We start from the raw sequence: 21,020 nt of genomic DNA on the forward strand, positions 1-21,020 counted from the left end.
AAAGTAAATTCTAACACACTGACTAATGCTCTCCGTCACGGCTCAGAAATCTTTACTGTCACAATCGATTCTAGGATTAATTCCTCAGATGGGGCAGTGGAAGTTTAAAATCTGGTTTTTAATGAAGAGCTGTATGTTGGCATTACTGCTGGAACACAAACTTTTATATCTTGCAGTTACAGTACTCTTATCGTTAACTTTATCTTTATAACATACCTCTTCAATAACTGTGCAATTTAAGTTGATATGGATATCTGAAAGCTCTCTTTATTGCCTGTAATTCTTTCTGTAGTTTCAGTTTCATGGCTAAAATGAGTACGATCACTAACTACACTTTTCTTTTTACTGCCCTGCTTTATCAGGCACACTGCAAGTTTACACCTTGTTAAGGAAGCAAGGCAAGAATAAAACCACATTATACTGTTGACAAGGTAGATAAGAATGTTATTTACCTTGACTTTTTTCGAGGAATAATATTCTTCATGCACTGCTATAAGAGATAAAGCGTATCTTAAGACGATAACGCGCACATTGAAATGCACTTTCTTTACACCTGCTATCAGCACAAAACCATGTCCTAGTGCAATAATCCTGCACCTGAGCCAGTTCACGATGGACTCTGTCAGAGGAAGAGCCAGCCTCTAATTCAGTCAACTAAAGTGAAGACATTTTATCTGTGCATTTGCACTGATTCATAGACAATTTCTGGTCTGAATCAAAGTTCCTACCCTTAGGTCATTGAATAGAATAAGGTCTTGTTTTCCACGGAAGAGCTTTTCTTGATTCCACTTGGATCTTGCTCTGACATGCAGAAAGAGACCATCTGAATGGGGAAGAGTATGTTGCATACTGATGATGATCACTGGAACCATGCATCTGCAGAGGCTACAAGACACTTGAGAATGTGCTCCAAAACATTCTGTTTCAAACCAGGATGTTCTTGGGGACAAGCAACAACAACAGAGAGTAGGTGAAATTAGCCACTGTCACTTTTTCATTGGAACAGAAAAGCAAAAGCAAAGCTGGAATTGAAATTTTAGCCCATGGGAAGAAATTGAATCTATCTTTAATAGACCGAGATATTTGGGTTCTGTGCTGATGGCTGCGAGAGAAATAAACGCCAATTTGACATTTACAATAAAATACATAAAATAATCACAGATTAAATTCATTAAACGCTTCTAGAAGAAGCAATTATACTCAGTCTTATATAGTTCAATTTAATTTCATCATAGATTGCATTATGCAGTCATCTAGTTTATGGGAATGTTCTTTAGATTTTGTCCAAACAAATGCAAAAAGATTCAGTCAGTGCGGCTCCCACACATTCACGGGGATATTACTCCTTGTGGCTTGTCAGGCTGCTCTCCTCTTCTTCCCCAGCTCCCCACCTCCGATTCATCCTAAAACGTTATTATTCTTTCTGAAGCGGCATTAATTGGCAATTCCTCCCAGTTCTTCCCCCAACCTTTCTTTCTTTATCAGGCAGCCGGAGGGCGAGGTGTATTAATAGCAGCTGCATGACTCAGGGCTGGGAGCTCAAGTGGATCCCTTTGCACCGAGCCTTGCTGTTTGGCCTCCCCGGCTGCACTGCCACCGAGCTCGGGGAGCACCTCCGGTTACTTGCAAATAAAATAAACTGCAAGTCCATGGAGGGGGCTGGGACCGCCTCGACTTTGTCCTTCAGGATTGGGAGAATCTACTGGGAGAATTTTCTTGTCCTTCCACAAGAAGTTTGTGGAGGGTTTTTTGAAGGGTTTGTGTATGAAAAAAATGGAAATGTGAAAACGAAAAGCCACGTGTGATCCCAGCACACCTCCTTCTCCCCTTGGAGTGATGGAGCAGCAGTGAGGGTCCCACCGCCCTGCACCAGCATGGACGTGTGAGCTGTTTCGCCTCTTCACATGGGCGAGCCAAGAGTTTTTATTTTTATTTATTTTTTTTTTTCCCCGGGAGGACGCTCCTCACGCCCTCGAGCACCGCCGGGACACCGAGGGGCGGCACCACACCTCCCGCCCGAGGACCTCCGGGGGTACTTCCCCGCCGCCTCAGCGCGGCGGCAGGACACTGCTCCCCACCGCCCCCTCAGAGCCGCAGCACCGCCCCCTCACCGCGCCCCGCCAGCCCCGTGCCCCTCCGCCGGCACTACGGGCAGCGGCTCCGCTACGGGCAACGGCTTCGCTGCGCGCAGCGCGCATGCGCTTCCCGCGCCGAGCATGCGCGCTGCGCCCCGAGCCGCAAAACCCGACAGAAGCGGGTAGGCGGGAGGAGGGGGGGGGGGGGATGTGCCCGGCGGCCGCCGCCGCCATATTGCGGAGCTGTCAGCGCCCGCCGCGCTCGGCGCCTCGTCCCCGGCGGCGCCGCCAGCAGCACCGGGGCGGCCCCGCAGCGGCGGGCGGGGGCTGCGGGGGTGGGCAGCGAGCGCCCTGAGCCCTCGGGAGCGGCAGCCGCCGCCAGCGCCTCGCCCCCCGCCGGCCGGGGGAGCGCGGCCCCAGGTGAGGCGAGGCGGGACGGGGCGGGGGCGGCGGCGCTGAGGCGGCCCCGGGCTCCCCTCAGGCGGCGGGGGGCGGCTGAGGGGGGCTCTGAGGAGGCTCCGTGGGGGTCCCAGGAGCTCGCCCCCGGCCCGGCGGCGCTGCCCGGCCCCGCTGCATTATTCATGTCCCGTCAGCGGCGAGCGGGGAGGGCTGGGGAGGGATTACTTCATAACCGGGGGCTGCGGAGCATCTGTTGCTGGCTATTGTTTTCAACCAGCGGCTGCTTCGCCAGTCCTGAAGGGCCGGCAGAGCTGGCGGCCCTCAATGAGCCTTTGTGCATGGCTGTGGAGTGGGTTCGTGTTGTGCACAGGTCGGCGTGAGCCTTGCTGGCCGCTCAAAGGGCGGCGCAGTGAAGAGGTTCGGGTTTTCACTCCGTGGGATTCGGTTGTTTTTTGCCGTTTTTTTTCTTAATTCGAGCGTGGGGAGGTCTCTCTTTGGACACCATGCCAACACAACTGGTCGTGCCAGCCGTGAGGTGCTAAGAAGCTGTCTTTTCCAGTCTGACATCCCAGCAAATTATTTCGTGTTCCTCTGCCTGCTTCAAGCTTTAAATTTTTTTTTTGTTTAGTTTTAGGAGCTACATTTCTGAATTTAAACCTATTCTATCTCGGTGACTGGTTTGGGCCAGGAGTCAGAGGTGTCCCTGCATCTTACGCAGCCCTGTTGCCATTCGGGGTGCTTGTCATTGCGTTGTAACCCGCGGCAGCGTTTTCAGGGTGCATTGGCAGCCTGTACGGCACTAGCCGTGCTCGGGTGCCCACAGAAATGCCACGGTTGCCCCAAGCTCTCTCACAGCACCTTGGCACAGCGCTGCCGGGCGCTGTGTGGCGAGGGCAGGCGTGGAGCTGGCACGCAGAAACCTTACGGCAACTGCCACGAGGTGGGTCTGTGATCGATAAAGATAAGGGGAAAGTAGTGACTCTTTATTGGATTGTAGAACTTGTCTCCATTGATCCATTGATTCAGCTTAAGAGGGGCTGTGAGAAAAATAAACTCTAAGTCAATGCAGTGTTCCCAGATAAGAGCCCTCCTGGCAAATGGCAGTTGCAAGGCAGTGGCATATTTCCAAGCTTTGTGCTGAGTGACACAGCTCTTCTATCAGCTCGGGAGACGAGAGAGCAAAAGTACAGTAAACAACTTTAAAAAACGCATGGAAAAGGACATGGTGTGACATGTCAGGAGCTGTCCAGAGAGTTTTCCGTGAGTGCTGACTGAAAGAAACAGTGTAAAAGTGTCTGTTGGGAGGACAAGAAGCGTTCTTGTCACTGCCTACTTCTGCCATCACGATGGAGAGTGTTGCAGACCTTGAAGATATTCAGAGCTGCCAGAAAAAAAGTTGGTTCACAGCAAATTTGGTAAAGCTGTTGAATGAGAGCATAGCTTTGTCTACAAGGTGCAAGGTTAGGGAGTGAGAAATGTAGAAGGTTGTGACGTTAGAAGGCAGTTCCTGGTAAATAAAGCAGCTAAAGGTACTTAAGGCATTGTTAGGCTACGCATATGGCCTTTCTTCTTCAGAGATCTTAAATTGCTGCTCAGCTTTTTAAGAAGGGGTACTTTTGTTGGCAGGGATTAAAAGGAAAGTTGTTCAAGGTATTACTTCTTTGTATTGGATGTGTTAAATACATCAAAGCTGGCCTATCGCTTTGTATTGCAGTAAAAGTGTGTGGGAGTAGAGGAAAGGGAGGATTTTCAAGTCTGTAAATGTAACCAAAACTTTATACAAACTTGTGAAGAAAGACCTGATTGTCAAAAGATACCGGTACATGAAAGCAGCGCTGAGTGTCTTGCGTGCTTAGCGAGTTTTCTCCAGAGCTGAAGGGACCTGGTAAATAAACCCTTTGCTTTCAGTGTTGGGGGGGCTGCATCTGGGGGGTAACTTCACCAGTAGTCTAATCCTTAGCTATGCTTTGAATTAATTTTTTTCTTTGCTTTAGACGTTTATTAATTACTCTCTGAAATACAACTTTCAAGTCGTGTAATACAAGGAGAAACAAATAGCGCATTGGCCCAACCAGGGAGTTAACATCTTTAGAACAGTTTGATTCAAGAACTCGAGCCAGCTCACGTGGAGTCTGATGCGGATGGCAAGTTCACGTTAGCAGGTTTTCTTTATTTTGTGGAACTGCTGCTAAGAGACTTACCTGCTTTGTTCAGAAAACACAATACCTGCTTCTAGGATGGGATATATCCGGGATTTCACTTGTGACAGTTACCTGTCAGTGGTATTTCCACAGAGGAGTTTATTGAAACAACAGAGTACTAGTATTGCTCACATTTTGTAACTTCCATTTTTATGAGATGTATGTGGGAAGAGTGGATGTTGTCATTGTAGAACTCTTCAAAATCTTATAGTTATTGCAACCAGTGCAGTTGTGAGCACTTTAAAATGTGAGGATGAGAGTTTATATTCAGATTAATATGTAAGTTGTACAGCACATCTGTCACGGACTGGTAAAACTGCAAGCACTGCATAAATCTTCCTTGGCTGGGCTGTGATCCTTTCTGTTTGACTGCGGTGTTGCCAACTGCCGAGTTCCCATTTGTGCTTTTGGAGTTACCAGGATCTCCCGTTTGGAAGAAACGCTTGCCTCTTCAGAATATATTTAGCTATAAATACATTTAAGGCATAAGAATTGTACTGGTTATATAGGAATTATCTTTCAGAGGCACAGCAAGCTTGTCTCTAGTATTTTGGGGGTAGGTTTGGGAGGAAATGGTGTTCTTAGGAAGGTGTAGGTACAGTACTCAAAATGGTGGTATGGAAAACTGTGATAACCAGCTCTGGTCACATCTCTGTTTTATTGTTGTAGAACTTTGCTATTTCTCTCCTTTTTTGTAAGAAAGCTGGCTTTGCTTTCCCCCGTGGTTTGCCTACCTCCGAGACAGTTGTGTAGCCCGCATCTCCTCAGCTGTCTGAAAAAGATGTATGCGGAGGTAGAGCCTGTGGTGAATTAACTTCTTTATTGGACTTCTGCAAGTGTGTCATTAGGGAGCTGTTAGGCTTAGTGGAAAAGATGATTGCCCTGCAGGTACTCACAGGCTGCTTTGGAGTAAAATCTTTTGGTAGAAAGCTGAGACCAGTTAGTCAGGTACAGTGGCCTGTGCGTTTCCTGCTGCTGCCTCTAAAGCTATTAGGCACCTCAAAAATTGGAACGGTACAAGACTGAAAAGAAAAAGTATATTTAGTTTTAAGAAGTTCCTTCTTTTGATGCAGCTCAGGGGTACGCTTGCAGCCCAGAAAGCCAACCGTACCCTGGGCTGCATCAAAAGCAGCGAGGCCAGCAGGGCGAGGAGGGGATTCTCCCCCTCTGCTCTGCCCTTGTGAGACCCCACCTGGAGCCCTGTGTTCAGCTCTGGGGCCCCCAGCACAAGAAGGACAGGGACCTGTTATAGCAGATCTAGAGGAGGGCCACGGGGATGATCAAAGGGCTGGAGCAGCTCTCCTGTGAAGACAGACTGAGGGAGCTGGGGTTGTTCAGCCTGGAGAAGGGAAGGCTCTGGGGAGACCTTACAGCGGCCTTCCAGTACCTAAAGGGGGCCTACAGGAAAGCTGGGGAGGGACTCTTTGTCAGGGGTGCAGTGATAGGAAAAGGGGAACGGCTTTAAAAGAGGGGGGAGCTTTAGACTAGATATTAGGAGGAAATTCTTCCCTCAGAGGGCGGTGAGGCCCTGGCACAGGCTGCCCAGAGAAGCTGTGGATGCCCCATCCCTGGAGGTGCTCAAGGCCAGGCTGGATGGGGCTTTGGGCAGCCTGGTCTGGTGGGAGGTGTCCCTGCCCACGGCAGGGGGTTGGAATTAGAAGATCTGTAAGGTCCCTTCCAACCCAAACCATTCTGTGATTCCTGTAAAGAAGGAAGTTATTGGCATTGCTGTGGCTGAAGCTCTGTGGTCCCTGCCACCTGCATGCAGGAAAGCAGAGGGTGAGCCTCTTCATAGAGCTGGGGAAGCACGCTGCTAAGAGGTTGCCTCTGAGGGAAGGTCCTAAGCTGTCGTGTAGGGACCCTGCTGCTTTTGAGGGTTGGGTTCTGCTGTCCGGGTGCCCTGCTTGAGTCATCTTCCTCACCTGACCTCAGACCCACGGCTGTGTGCATGAATGTTTCTTTTGAAAACAGCTGCTGCATAAATTATATGACAGAATTTTGGCATCGAGCGCTTCATGCACCATCATTTTCTGCATAAAGCTTCCTTTGTTGTCTTCCAACAATTGCTTTATTTGTTGCCTTTTGTGGCATAACTGGAAACATGGATGATAATGATTTAAAAATCTAACTGCCTTGTAGTGAAAGGAGTTGAAATTGCAATTCTTTGCTTTAAGAGAATTTTTGAAGTTCTGGGCAAATCTGTTTGGTTTGGTTTGGGATGTGGAGCCAGCTGATATTTTGGTGGTTTGGTCCAGCTTCCTAGCATCTGCCGCGAAGGTTTCAAGGACTGGAGCGCTGTAGCAGCAGGAACTCTGCGGAGTCACGACCCTGCTTAATCCTCTTGGCTCAGAAGAGGCACCTTAGGGACTCGCAGTGCCCCAGCGGCAGCCGCGGTGTGCAGGAGGTCAGAGGCTGGCGTCAGAACGTGGGAGCTGATACGGGATATCGTTCCCCATCCCGTTGGATGTGCTCTTCTGTTCGCAGCATTGTTTGACGTGGGCATTAAGATGAAACTATAAGTAATTAACTGTGTCAAAGCTAAAAGCTGAGTAAAACTGAAGTTGTTGCATCCACCAAGTGTAAAGTTACTGGGCACACGAGTGGCAGACGTGAGCTCCCCTTCCAGTAACAGCAGTGCAGACGCACGCTATTTTCCATGGCAGCGAGTTTTTGGTTTCTTTTGGACAAATGTTTTCGCGTTTGCTGTGTTACAATGCTAGCTGGTGTCAGTGCTCAGGAAAGATAGTGTTGTTTTTTTGTTTGCTTCTTGCTTGATTTCAGTTCTTGCACAGTTCTGAGATATGCGAAGCTCTTGATTTTTCTGTAGCAATCACTCTTTGTTGCAGTGCTTTTGTGTGAGCATACTGAACTGAAAATGTGTAACACTTCGAGTGTGAAAGCATGTAGACACAGGCTGTTTTTCCTTTATGTGCAGATTATTTCCATCTTACAAATGTAACTTTTAAACTAACATTGGTGTAACACTTAGTGTGTTTTTTTCTTGTAATATACCACATGGTTTTCATCATCTGAAATAGAAACAACCTTCAGCCTAGTTGAGTAAATCTATGAAATATTTTCCTTTTAAATAAATGAAATGACAGACTTTAAGTTACTGCAGCACACTTCAAAAATGTCTTTTATATTATTTGTTTTCCATAGATTTTTTTTTCTGTTGTTTACTTATTGTGGTCACTTTCCAGGCCCCTGAGATCTGTGGGGCTGCCAGGGGCACAGTTCATCTCTGTTGGGTTTTGGACAAGGTAACTTTGTTTCATTGCACGTGAGCGATGTGTTAATTCTGTGAACTCAGTTAACTTAGTGTCTCCTATTTGGGATTTGATGACTTTGTTTTATTTTATAGGATAGTTTTTTGTATTGATGTTTCTGATTTAAAAAAAATACCTTAAGGGTTTTAGAGTATGTTTTCAGATAATAACTTAGAGTTGGTTGTTTGATTGGAGTTTAACAGAATGTTTAGGTAAAACCGATCCCCCCCAAATTAGGATACATTTGTGGGAGAACTTGCAAGGACAGAACATCAGAGAGTTTGATGCAGTCCCTTCAGAAAGTGCTCGATACTCTCTCTTTTAGGAAGCCCTGAGCCAGGAACCAGTTTGTCGCCCTGGACTCAGCCTTGAGCCATCTGCTCCCATTTGTTTCCTGGCGGCTGCTCTGAGGCAGTATCGGTCGTCTCCCCATGCCTCCTCTTGTCAATGCAAATGTTACTACAGGCACATAAAAGCAGTTGTGCTACTTCCTACTCCTTTTAGCACTGCTGAGTTGGCACGCTTCTAAAATGGTGGATGGGAATCTAGTTTAGCTTTTACATCGCTAGTTAACTGAGCTTAACTCCAGGGCTTCTGCCTGCCTTCAGTGTTACGGGCAACGAGCCTCTGCTGGCAACCAGGTGGGCACAGGGATTGCTCCAGCTCAGGGCCCTGCTTACAGGTAGCAGGAGTCAGAGCCAAGCCTGTTCTGCTTTTTATTGCTCCTGGGTTTCTCCGAGCTAGAGAAAGGAGGAGAGGAGGCGGCAATGTCTTCTGTGAACTGAACATGTGCCATGGAATTGCATCAAAGGAGAGTGTTGTAAGGTCCCAGAAAACCTGGTAGAAACATCATTAGTCTCATCTTTCTTTCCCCCCTGAAAGTTTTTTGGGTAAAAACCCTAATTTTTTAAAAAATGGGGATTATGGAAAAGTGTGCTCGTATTTTACAAATTCTATCAGGCTATGTATTGAAATGGTAAAATAGACTTACTGATACTGTCTAATGCTTCAGAATATCTTCTGAAATTCAAAACCAAAGTAAAAAACTCAAAATTCAAACCCAAAGCAAATAAGAAAATCCTACTGGAATGTAATTGTCTTTATGGTGGGCCAACTATAATATATTATGTTACACCTTTATAGTTGTGCTACATTAATTATGCCATAGTGAATATACCTTAAAGATACCGTTTTAATTTCAGGATGATTTTCGATTAAACAAAACTTGTTCCGTATCTGCACTATAATGTTGGATCTCTTCCTGTAATGTTTAGTCATCCATTTTTCTTTACCAGCCAACAATATTGATGCTTCTTAAATTATTTTCAACCTTTATCTCTTTCTTCCAGTCCCTCTTTTCAAACGATCTCTACAGAGTAGAAAAAGAAAAAAGTGTACCTTAGCTTACTGTGCAAATGTTTGTTGATATTTACAGTATTTTTTGCCAAGAAGCAAAGAAAAAAGAACTTTTCTAAATATATGTAATGATACTTAATACTTTTTTTGATGAATAAGAAATCATTGATACAGAAGTTTGCTTTTGATAAATAAATTGCTTTAAACATTTTGATTTTGTCCCTATACTTTTTTTTTCCTCAAGCACTTCTGAAAATGTTATCTGTCTGATGTAGTCATGGAATTATAATACTGAAATCTCAGATGACGTTTGCACCAAGACAAATACTACTCGGAGCAATTACAGTTATATTATTTTGGAGGCAGTGCCACCTTTAGTACTCTGCAGACCAGCAGCAGGACTGATTCATAGATTCCCATTCCTTTGAAAGTGTGCGAGAAGGTGACCGGCTCCTTTTGCTTTCTGAGTTGATGTGAATTGAGTCAAGGCAGGATGCAACCTACCAATGAAATTACAAGCTTTTTTTTTTTTATTATTTTCAAGGCATGAAGACTGTTTTGAACTTGCAGAAGATGACAGTAATTAATTTCATTACCACATAGACATAACTTAGAGCCCTTCTGCTTAAAAAATAAGCAGTGCAGATTTTGTTCCTTATTTACTGTAATGGTCTGGCAACTGGAATTTCTCTTCATTAGGGAAAAATGAGTTCATGACTTGTTCCCCGAGACAAATGGATGCTTTTATGGACACGAAATACAGTCTGATGCTTTAAAAATGTTCGTTTTTTCTTTGTTTGCATGAAGCTTCAAGTTTGGCTAGCATTGACAGATTAAATTGCAGCTTTGGAGTTCCTTGTTCAAATTTTATTTCTCAAATAATATTACAAGCTTTCAGTACTGGAAGATGTCTAATATCAAAGTTTTTAAAAGAATTTGGTTGGGGATCTGTGTCTTTTTTCTAACGCTAGTGGATTAGTGTTCTGTAAAAACTGGGAAGGAGGTTACTTTTTAGACATCTGTAGATTCTGGTAGTAGCTAATTTAGTTGTTTTTTTAATCGATGTTACCTACTGAAATGTGCATTTTGTACATATAGAGCTCTTGTGTACATGTAGAGCTCTTGTTTATCTGTGTTGGAATTCGTACTATTTGCTGTGATGTACGTGAACTCTGTTATGATTAATTTAAAAACGAGCCTTTTGCATTTGTTTTTTTTGACAGAAGGGGTCAAAGAGATTGTAGAAGACTTAACTGGACAAGAGACTAAAAGAAAACCAGCAAAATGCCGAAACCAGTAAGTAGCTCTTTCCTTACTCTCTAAAATGTAATGGGATTTTCAATTTTTAGAATGGTTATCTTAAAACAGCTCTAGTTACTTTGGCTCTGCCCTTATTAGGTTTTATAAGATCTGGTAAGGTACAGTCGGAGTTCAGGTAGTTTAATACCAACGTGTGGGGGAAAAAAAAGCTCGAGAAATCTCAGTGCTGGGAGGAGTTGTGTGCAGCACGGCTGTGTGTGTACACTTGGAGAGGGGGCAGAGCTCAAGCTGCAGTGAACTTAGGGCCCGTTTGGCTGGCAGGAGGAACAACTTTTCAGGAATTGTTGACTTTGAGGTGAGGTGGCGTGCAGTGGGTGATGGAGGCCTGACTCAAGGTCTGTTAGAATCAGTGAAAGGGTTTGTTGTAGGATTTGTCAGGGAAAGGCAGAACACATGAAGTGTCGGTGGTAGCAACAAGACCATTAGGTGATATTTTTACTGTGATCGGGGGTATAACTTGGAAGGTAAGTGTGGAAGGAAGGACACGAGCAATATTTGTGGTCTCCTATTATCTCATTTCAGCTAAAATAAGGGCTCATCCACTTTCTGTAGACGAAAAAAGAAATCTCAGATTTTTGTTTCTGTACTGGTTCTGGAATTCTTTAAGGATATAACTGTTCAGCAGCTTGATCTTTTGTTGTTGATGGAATGTTGGATGCTTGCGTTTTCTGTCTGCCATGTGTTAAACGATTTTTGGTTGTCTTTTCCACTTAGATCTAGTGAGCAAAGTATGCAGAAAGGGAACTGAATTGTCAGAGGAGATTATTTCTATTCTTCTTAATTGGTTTATGTAACAGCCTGCAGGCTTCCTTTGTTTACTGTTGTTTCATTGAGATCAGGAACGGGACAAAATGTTGTCTACTACTGAACATAAGTCTGTGTGCACATATATTTGTGGATGTATAAAATTTTTGCGATTAATTAGAGATTACAGTAGTTGGCATTGCACTCCGGTGTTTGGAATCAGTACAGCTCAATGAGTAACGTGAGCATGGGACTATCCAAAGGCTGCGAGTTCTGCTTGGAGCTTCAGAGCTCCTGGCAGCCTGGCCATAGCGTTTTGTTTCTCTAATTTTTCTTACCCCACATGTGACCGTCCCCCCAGGTGATTTGGGACAGTATTTTAGCGCTGTATGAAATTAGAATGAGTAATCTGTAGCCAATTACTCATTTGTAGTATGAGTAATTAGTTTAAAGCTATTCCTGCTTGTGCTGTCACTCCACCTCCTGACAAAGAGTCCCTGTAAGGCTGCTGTAAGGTCTCCCCGGAGCCTTCTCTTCTCCAGGCTGAACAACCCCAACTCCCTCAGCCTGTCTTCACAGGAGAAGTGCTCCAGCCTTGTGGCCCTCCTTTGGACTTGTTCCAGCAGATCCATGTCCTTCTTGTGCTGGGGGCCCCAGAGCTGAACACAGGGCTCCAGGTGGGGTCTCACGAGAGCAGAGCGGGGGGAGAATCCCCTCCCTCGCCCTGCTGGCCTCGCTGTTTCTGATGCAGCCCAGGGTAAGGTTCACTCATGTCGAGCTTCTCATCAGCTAACACCCCCAAGTCATTCTCCTCAGGGCTGCTCTCAATCCATTCTCCTCCTGGCCTGTATTTGTGCTTGGGATTGCCATAGCCCAGATGCAGGACCTTGCAATTGATCAGTAGGGGGAAAAAAAAAAAACCTTAGCCTGTGTGAGGTTACCTCTATTTAAATTCTGGGATCAAAATCATGAAACTTAGGCAGGCAGTGTTCCCACTGCTTTAGGGACCTGAGACAATTATAGAAAACGTAGTTTTAGGATGGTTCAGAGTGAAGAATTCTCCTCAGAGCTGAGATTGCAGAAGTGTTAAAAGGGCTCACAGTCCACCCTAGGAATGGAAATTAGCTACTAGATCTTAGAAAGGAAGCTGGAGTCATGCCAAAAGTGAGAGAATATATATACATTCTTTTCTGAAGGGCTTTATATAAGAGTTTTATGTGTTGGGCTTTTCCTACTGATGATGTGAGATCTCAGAAGAAAACCAAGTGACAGGATCCATGAAGTGAAATTAAATTGATTACTGATCAGGAAAAATGTCAAAGGGATTTTTCTCCAGTAAACGTCAGGTTGCTGTAGTTATCGTTTGTAATTTGTGAATGCGGTAGTAGTGCACGTGCCACAGATTAAGTGAATTTACCTGTAAAACTCAAGCCTCGGGTTTTGTTCTGGTAGCTTCTTAAATGATAAACTGCTTTGAAGCTTTTCCTTTTTTTTCCCCCCCTTCCTTTTTTGGGGACCCTAATAACCTAGTCATAGGTCATGGTCAATAGATCCGCCACTGTTCTTTGAAGACCCTTGCTTGGGTTCTGCCAGGGCTCCATAGCACTGGGCCATAGAAGTTTTCTCGCTCTGGACGTTGATTTCAGATCTTACCAGTCTTTTAAAGAAAATATAGCTCAGAAACAACTTTGTGCTTCAACTCCTTGTTCTTCATCTTTGACAGCTGTGCAATAAAGCTGTCAGTGTTCTGTAGCTTTATTTTTAGATGTCTTTTAACCTGAAAACTAATGAAAGAATGGTGAATAAGCTGTTGTACAGAACTGAGAAAAAAACAGTTAACATAATTGGAGAGAATTTTAATGGTGTTATTTTGTAGCTCATCTTCTGTGTGTTACTTTGACCTGGTCAGATATTTCCTTTTTCCCAGGTCCTGCTGTAATGATAGTTGTCAGAAAATCCAATATTTGTGTAAATAAGTGAATCTGTGCATAGAAGTAAACGCTCTCTACAGCTTGGAATGAATTTCATTTTGATGTTGTATGTAACAAATAATGAAGTTAAAGATGAGTTTAAATCACTAAACACTTAATCACAGGAAAATCAATGGAATAGATTTTTTTTTTGCTTTCATGTTGAAAGCTTATGCAATATACCAATCAAAATTAGGTAAATGAGGACCAGTAAAGCATCTTAGCATAGCTGAATTTTAAAGCATTTTTTTCAAATTTCCTGGAAGTTAAGCCTCTGTCTGAAATAAGGTTTGTGCCACTGTGAATGATCTTAGATGTGGTAGTAAAAGGTCCTTGTTTTTATGTGAGTGTTTGGGATTTTCCCTGAGGCTACTGGGTTAAATAGCATGAGTGAAAAAGGGTGTTTTGAAAAGGGTTAAAGTGATTTTAATGCATTGTCCTGAGATATTAAGGTAATGTGTCTGAAAAATACCTACTATTAAACATTTTCTTGTTCTATTGCTTCAGTAGAAAAATCTATTTACTTTGTATTTGGAACAAAGTAGCTCTGTTCTCATGCAGCTCCCTTAGCATCTCCTCTACTTTCAAAATAAAATAATTTTGAGACTTCCATGTTCTCAGTTCTGTCTGTCAGGGCAAAATTAAGTTGCAATTAGTTTTTGTTCTGATCTTTATGTAAAAAAAATGCTGACTTCTGCTGCTTAATTAGGTCATCTTTGCTGTAATCAAAATTGGAGCTGCTACTAGGTAGGGCTACTTGCAACGTGCATAGTTCTCTGCTTAGAGAAGAATAGAGTATTTGTTGGATCTTAACTTATTTTCGATAGTTTCTACCTAAAAGAACAGATACAAAATGTTTCTTAGCTGTGTGCCATTCTCCCAGATCTTCACCAAAAATAGAAACCTGGAGACTAAAATTAGGCATCATTAGTTGCATAACTGTTAATCATTTCATAGGCTAAGAAGATTAGGTGTAATTGACTGAAATTTTACTTGCATTTTTAGGGTGTAAGAGGAGTTAAAATTATCAGCTGTTTTGCTGATAGTTTGCAGCATTTCTCTGCACGGCACGAAAGAGAAAGCATTATGCTATGTAGTAACAGGGCTAAATGTCAACGCTACTAAGCTTAAAAGCAAAGCTTTTTTTTGGACTACTTTGGCATTTTATGGTGTTGTGTATCCCGAAAGGGTAGCTGTCAGATTGTGGAATTATATGGGTGTTTAAAATTCAAATTAATATTTACAAGATTAAGTTAATTTCAGTGAAGTGGTGGGGTTGAAATGCTGTGTATTATAAATTCAGTTTTCATCAGAATGTTATTGTTTTGCAGGACAATGTTTGAGTTATGGTTTGAATAAATGGTGTATTGCTGCAGCATAAATAGACAACTGAAGTCAGTTTGGAGAACTTTTTTTGTCTTTGAGTATTATCAAACTTTGTGGGCTGTTTTTCTGTAGCCTCTTCTGTTCCTAATGTTGTTTAATCCTCACCGTTTTACCTTATCTTGTTCTTTGATTGTTCTCTTCGTATGTCTGCTTTGAGGTTGATGTGCAGAGTGTGCCGGGTGTACTTGTGTGATGTGTAAAGCTGTGGGAGCAACGTGCTGCTCCTCCGCTAACACAAATAATATAAAGAGGATAATAATCAGCTGGTTACTGTGGAAAAACCCTTTTTTGCTACATGCAATTTGATTACAGATAAGAATTAGGCTGATTTCTCTGGCTTTTGCATGTGACCAACTCATATTGTACTCATTAAAACAGAGCAAAACCACAGAAAACCCTTTCCATATAATCTTAAATATTTTTCCTACTAAATATCGGTACCCACTCAGTTTTGGGCTTCTTGATGAAAGCTCAAGTGCCATGGCTTCATCTCAGCATGCAACAGCTGAAGAACATTAATAGGAAGTATTGAATATTAAGCTGAGTCAGTTTTTGTGCAGATTTTATGGAACATATCTGAGGAGAGATCAAAAGTTAATGTGATTAATTAAAAACCTTAAAGACCATCTAATTCCAAACCCCTGCCATGGGCAGGGACACCTCCCACCACACCAGGTTGCCCAAAGCCCCATCCAGCCTGGCCTTGAACACCTCCAGGGATGGGGCACCCACAGCTTCCACGGCCAAGGTGTGCCAGGGCCTCATCACCCTCATAGTCAAGAATTTCTTTCTTATATCTAATTTAAATTTTCCCTTTTTTACTTTAAAGCCATTACTCCTTATCCTGTCTCTACACCCCCTGACAAAGAGTCCTTCCCCAACTTTTCTGTAGGCCCCCTTTAGGTACTGGAACACCACTGTAAGGTCTCCCCGGAGTCTTCTCTTCTCCAGGCCGAGTAACAGCAACTCCCTCAGCCTTTTCTTTTAGGAGAGCTGCTCCAGCTCCTTGGTCATCCTCGTTGCCCTCCTCTGGACTCATTCTGTTACTTCTACATCCTCTGGGCTTGTTCTAATGGTACTGTGCATTATTCCTCAAATAACTGACCTTTTCTGTGTTATATACAAAGTCTTCCTCTTTCTTTGACCAGTGTAGTCATACATCTGAAGTGGGAGCTGAGCAGACATCCTGTATCCTTTGCGTTAAAGCTCTGGATAGCTGCACAGGTGGAGCAGTGGCAGCACTGGGGTTTTCTTCATCCTTTGTGCTGTGGTTGGTGATTTCCTGGGGGGGAGGGGATATGACAGGGCTGGCCGAGGTGCGCTGCGCTGCCACCTCGGTGCTGGCTGTCATGGCCTGGCTGCAATTCAGTGTGACGCTGCCTGGTTTGAGGAGGAGCAGGAGGGGGGGGGGGGTCTTTCATGATGTGGACTTTGTGAATCCTCTGGGAAGTTCCAGGTTAGCCACTTGTGAAGCCTATGATAGCATTTTTTAAGGGTTGCCCAGCTGTGATTGCATAGGGATCTCTAGGTCAGTAATACAAGAAGTAAATTGTGGCACCAAAATGATGCTTAGGTGTAGCCACTGTTTAAACATTAAAAAAAAAAGTTTGCTTGGGCATATTCCTACGAATTGTAGAACCACCTAGAGGGTTTCTTGATTAGGTTTCCTTAGAAAACCCTTAGAAAGCATCTACTCAGAGTCCAGTCAAAAATGCATGTGAATGAGATTTGTTGCAGCTCTTGCCCTGCGCCTGTGCACAGCAGAACTGGATGTGTGCAACTGAGGAGCTGAAGTCATCGCCCAAGTCCTGTCAAATGTTCTGTAGTAGTTTCTGAAGTTTGGAGGAAGAAGTGTAATCCTGGTGAGAGCAAGAGTGAAAAGTTGGCATAGCAAGAGCCTTGTGGTATGAGGAGTGGTGGTGCTCCACCATGTGCCGCAGGAAGCCTTCATGCGTTTCTCATTGTTGTGAGAGGTCCGCCCTGTTTCCATGTTGATGTGATAAAGTTGGCACGGTGCAATTATGTTCAGACTAGTGGCGGTCTTCATAGTTTGGATCTGGCAATTTTCCCTGCCACCAGTGTAACACTAAGAGTGTTGGTTCAAAGTAGCTGGATACCCAACTGCACTTCCCATGAGTTTCTGGGCCATCTCTCTCTGCCTGCATTTTCTAATTCCTTGCCTTACCTCCAAAATGGAAATAGTCCCTATGGCCTTCCTGAACACACCTGGTTAGCTTTATTTTCCAGGCTGGATGGGGCTTTGAGCAGCCTGGTCTAGTGGGAGGTGTCCCTGCACATGGCAGGGGGTTGGAAACAGATGATCTTTAAGGTCCCTTCCAACCCAAAGGTTTCTGTGGTTCTGCAGACATCGCTACTGAGAGCACAGGTTTGGTTTTGTTGTCCAAACGCTTCTTGAACTCTGGCAGCCTCAGTGCCATGACCACTGCCCTGGGGAACCTGTCCCAGTGCCCGACCACCCTCTGGGTGCAGAACCTTTCCCTAACCCCCAGCCTGACCCTCCCCTGTCCCAGCTCCATGCCGTTCCCTCGGGTCCTGTCGCTGTCCCCAGAGAGCAGAGCTCAGCGCCTGCCCCTCCGCTCCCCTCGTGAGGGAGCTGCAGGCCGCCATGAGGCCTCCCCTCAGCCTGCTCTGCTCTGGGCTGAGCAAACCAAGGGACATCAGACACTCCTCATACGACTTCCCCTCTGGACCCTTCACCATCTTTGTAGCCCTCCTTTGGACGGTCTCTGACAGCTTTATATCTTTCTTACACTGTGGCACCCAGAACTACACGCAGTACTCAAAGTGAGGCTGCACAGAGCGAAGGGGGACAATCCCTTCCCTCGCCCAGCTAGCAGTGCCATTCTTGATACACCCCGGGATACGGTTGGCCCTCCTGGCTGCCGTGACACACTGCTGGCTCACGCTCAGCTTGCTGTCGACCAGAACCCCCAGATCCCTTTCTGTGGGGCTGCTCTCCAACCTCTCATCCCCCAGTCCGTACGCATAACCAGAGTTGCCCCTTCCCAGGTGCAGAATCCAGCACTTGCTCTTGTTAAACTTCATGTTGTTGGTGATTGCCCAGCTCTCTAAATTGTCCAGATCTCTCTGCAAGGCCTCCCCACCCTCAACGGAGTCAGCAGCTCCACCGAATTCGGTATCATCCATGAACTTGCTCCGAAAATGACTTCAAGTCCTTCAACTAAATCATCTACGAAAAAAAGATGGCCCTAGAATGGAGCCCTGGGGAACCCCACTAGTGACAGGTCGCCAGCCTGATGTACTCCCATTTACGAGAACCCTCTGGGCCTGACCCATCAGCCAACTGTTCACCCATCTTATTGTGCTTTTATCTAACTGCATTCTGGTCATTTTGTCCAGAAGGATGCTGTGAGGGACAGTATCGAAAGCTTTACTGGAATCCAGAGAGATTACATCGACTGGCTTCCTTTGGTCAACTAGCTGGGTGATCTTGTCATAGCAGGAAATAAAGTTTGTTAGACATGACCTTCCCCTAGTGAGCCCGCAATGGCTCTGACCAATGACTGCCAATGTCCTTTAAGTGTTTTTTGGTAACTCCCAGAATAATTTTCTCCATAATTTTACCAGGCACTGAAGTGAGACTGACAGGCCTGCAATTGCCAGGATCTTCTTTCTTGCCCTTCTTGAGAACTGTGACCACATTTGACAGCTTCCAGTCAACTGACCCCTGTCCGGATTCCCAAGGCCACTGGAAAAATAATTGAGAGAGGTCCTGTGATGACATCAGTCAGCTCTCTGAGTATTTTGGGATCTTCTGGGTTCAGTCTCAGATTTTGCCAGTATAACCTTCTTGTTTTCCATGGACAGAAATAAATGAAACCTTGAAACAATGTTACTGAAACACAGGAAGTGCACTCCGAATGTGAGGAAAAAACTCTTCACTGTGACAGAGCCCTGGCACAGGCTGCCCAGAGAGGCTGTGGGGTCTCCTCCTTGGGGATCTCCAAAAGCCGCCTGGATGTGGTCCTGGGCAGCCTGCTCTGGGTGTCCCTGCTTGGGCAGGGGTGGGACCAGGGGCCTCCACAGGGCCCTGCCAGCCTCAGCCATTCATTATAAGGTTGTACAAGCTCAGTATTTGTATGCCAAAATCTAAGTTGGTCCAGACATCTGCAGGAGGAAGACAGTATTTTTTTTTCAAATCAAGAGTGTTATTGCCTTTGTAGGCCTCTTCATATACTCTTACAGAACTCTGCTTCTTTTTTTTTAACCAGAATATCCAGAAGCAAACAGAATCTACAGTTTGCGTTTATTTTGCCTCTATATTTTCTGTTTATTATTTTACTATTTATTTTGAATATTTTAGCTTTTGAGGGGTACACACTTTCAGGTAGTAAGTCCTCCATTTCTGTAAAATAGCATTTGTTACAAGGATATTTACCTAAGAAGTCTTTGCTGCAGCTTTAAAAAGCCTGCTGCAATTAGTTTAACCTTCTGTGCTTTCTAGATCTTCTGTGGCACTTCTTGTTTTGGCAGTGCTGCTGTTATGTAAGTGCTTTGGCGTTCAATAAAGTTACATTTTGGGCCTTATCCATTGTAATTTGTTGGTAGCTGCTCTAAAGCAGCAGGCTTCCTTTTTTAAAAGTTGAAGAAAAGTGTTCATTAAAAGAAAACAGTTTTATCTTGAAATGGGGGAGCAGAATACACAGAAAACACCTCTTTTCCCTCCTCTTGACACACGCACACCCTCTATTTTTTTTCCAATAAAAGTTTACTATCTTTTCCTCCAAAGCCTTCAACTCTTGTTCTTTATCAGTACTTGCATGCAAGAGTTTTGCCAACCCCCTGCTATCTTCCTTGTTTGCAGGTCTATAACCTAGAGGTCCTCTGCCTCCCGCTACTCTTGTCTGGCGTATCCAGCTCATGCCCAGAGTTGTTTACCTTGACACGAAAGAAAGGGGTGAACAAGCTTAAACTGTTGCACAGGGACAAACTTCTCTCCGTTTTTCTTTTTCACACCTTAGATGTCTTCTGTGTTCTGTCTTACCAAGACTCTTCCGGGCTCACTTCTCAAAGTATTCCACCTGGTGGCAAAATTAGGGAAATGGATAATGGAAATGATTTACACAGGCATGGGTCAAGTAGTGTGAGAACCTGTAATACAAGCCCTAATTTATTCCTGCTCCGTATTTTACAGGAGAGAGAGAAATTAAAGTGTATGTGCCTTAAATAAGTTCCGTGCTTCTGGTTTTGCATTTATAGCAAAATAAATTTGACCTCTGACGCTTTATAATTCACTGAAGACAAATAAAATGGGATAGTCTTAACAGTAGGACAGAGGGCCATTCTAGAAGCGAGAAGCCAGCACTGTGTATTTAGTACTTGGTTCTTTTTCATGAAAATCCTCGCTCCTGCGTGTAGCGGTTGAGGAGAAATTGGAACAGACCATTTTTCCATGGCAGGTAGGCTTCCAGGTAGCAAGCAGTCAAACGCTCTAGGTGCTTTGGGAACAGTTAGGAACAGTGCCTGTCAGGAGGCATCTGGAAAATGGTTTTCCATTCCAGCAGAGGGAAGAAGCTCGTTGGATGCCGGTGGTTTTTCAGCCTCATAGTAAAGCGATCAGATGGGATCAGTATAAGGGGAGCAACTTCTACAGTTCTTCCTTCCAGCGATGGAAAAGCTGTTAATGGTCTGTCCTGAGCACTGGTCCTGTACCCATTAAAGAAAGTTGAGCCTCTTAATATTGGAAATGGTCAGGCAGGGGACTGCCAAATATAAATACTTTGAAATAATAATGTGTGACAAACTTTATTTTGCACATATTTGGGAAGTCCACCGAAAGGTAGTGCCCCATAGCTTAATGCTAGAGCGTTCTTTGGGTGTTTAGGAGTAGTGTCAGCCATCCCATTAAGTTGATTTTTTTAAGCTTTGTTCCATGGTTTGACCTTCAAATCCAACGTTAAATATTATGTCAAGTATGCTTGTATACAAAATTAATTTTTTTTTCAGAATGAAATTTTACCTTTTTGTCTAATGTGTTCTGCATATGTACAAGGCTGTTGCAGTTGTTGAATTTACTTAAAATTTACTGTTTTTTGCAAGGTAATTGCAGTTTATGGAAGCATTACATTGATACAGTGTGATATATATATATATATATTTTTTTTCTTTAGATCAACGTCAGAGTGACCACAATGGATGCAGAGTTGGAATTTGCCATCCAACCCAATACAACAGGCAAGCAGCTCTTTGATCAGGTAACTTATACGTGTCTGTGATCTGTACAAACATCAAATAAAGCTGTTGTGGTTATTGAAGCAT

The 21,020-nt window shown here is 44.3% G+C and overlaps 1 protein-coding gene across 3 annotated transcripts in view; it reads left to right on the plus strand.

The window, feature by feature from the left end:
• The first annotated feature begins 2,212 nt into the window (after nucleotides 1–2,212).
• Nucleotides 2,213–21,020, plus strand: part of RDX (radixin) — a 41,266-nt gene continuing 22,458 nt past the window's right edge. The window contains exons 1-4 of one of the 3 annotated variants that reach the window (XM_083810759.1): nucleotides 2,275–2,495; nucleotides 9,545–9,742; nucleotides 10,524–10,596; nucleotides 20,873–20,956. In XM_083810759.1, coding sequence (XP_083666885.1) covers nucleotides 10,585–10,596; nucleotides 20,873–20,956 — 96 coding nt within the window. In that variant the 5' untranslated portion in view covers nucleotides 2,275–2,495; nucleotides 9,545–9,742; nucleotides 10,524–10,584. The other 2 variants (XM_083810760.1, XM_083810758.1) reach the window with 2 other exon arrangements.

This window comes from Anser anser, assembly GCF_964211835.1.
Source record: "Anser anser genome assembly, chromosome: 1".
In the NCBI taxonomy this organism is placed as follows: Eukaryota; Metazoa; Chordata; class Aves; order Anseriformes; family Anatidae; genus Anser; species Anser anser.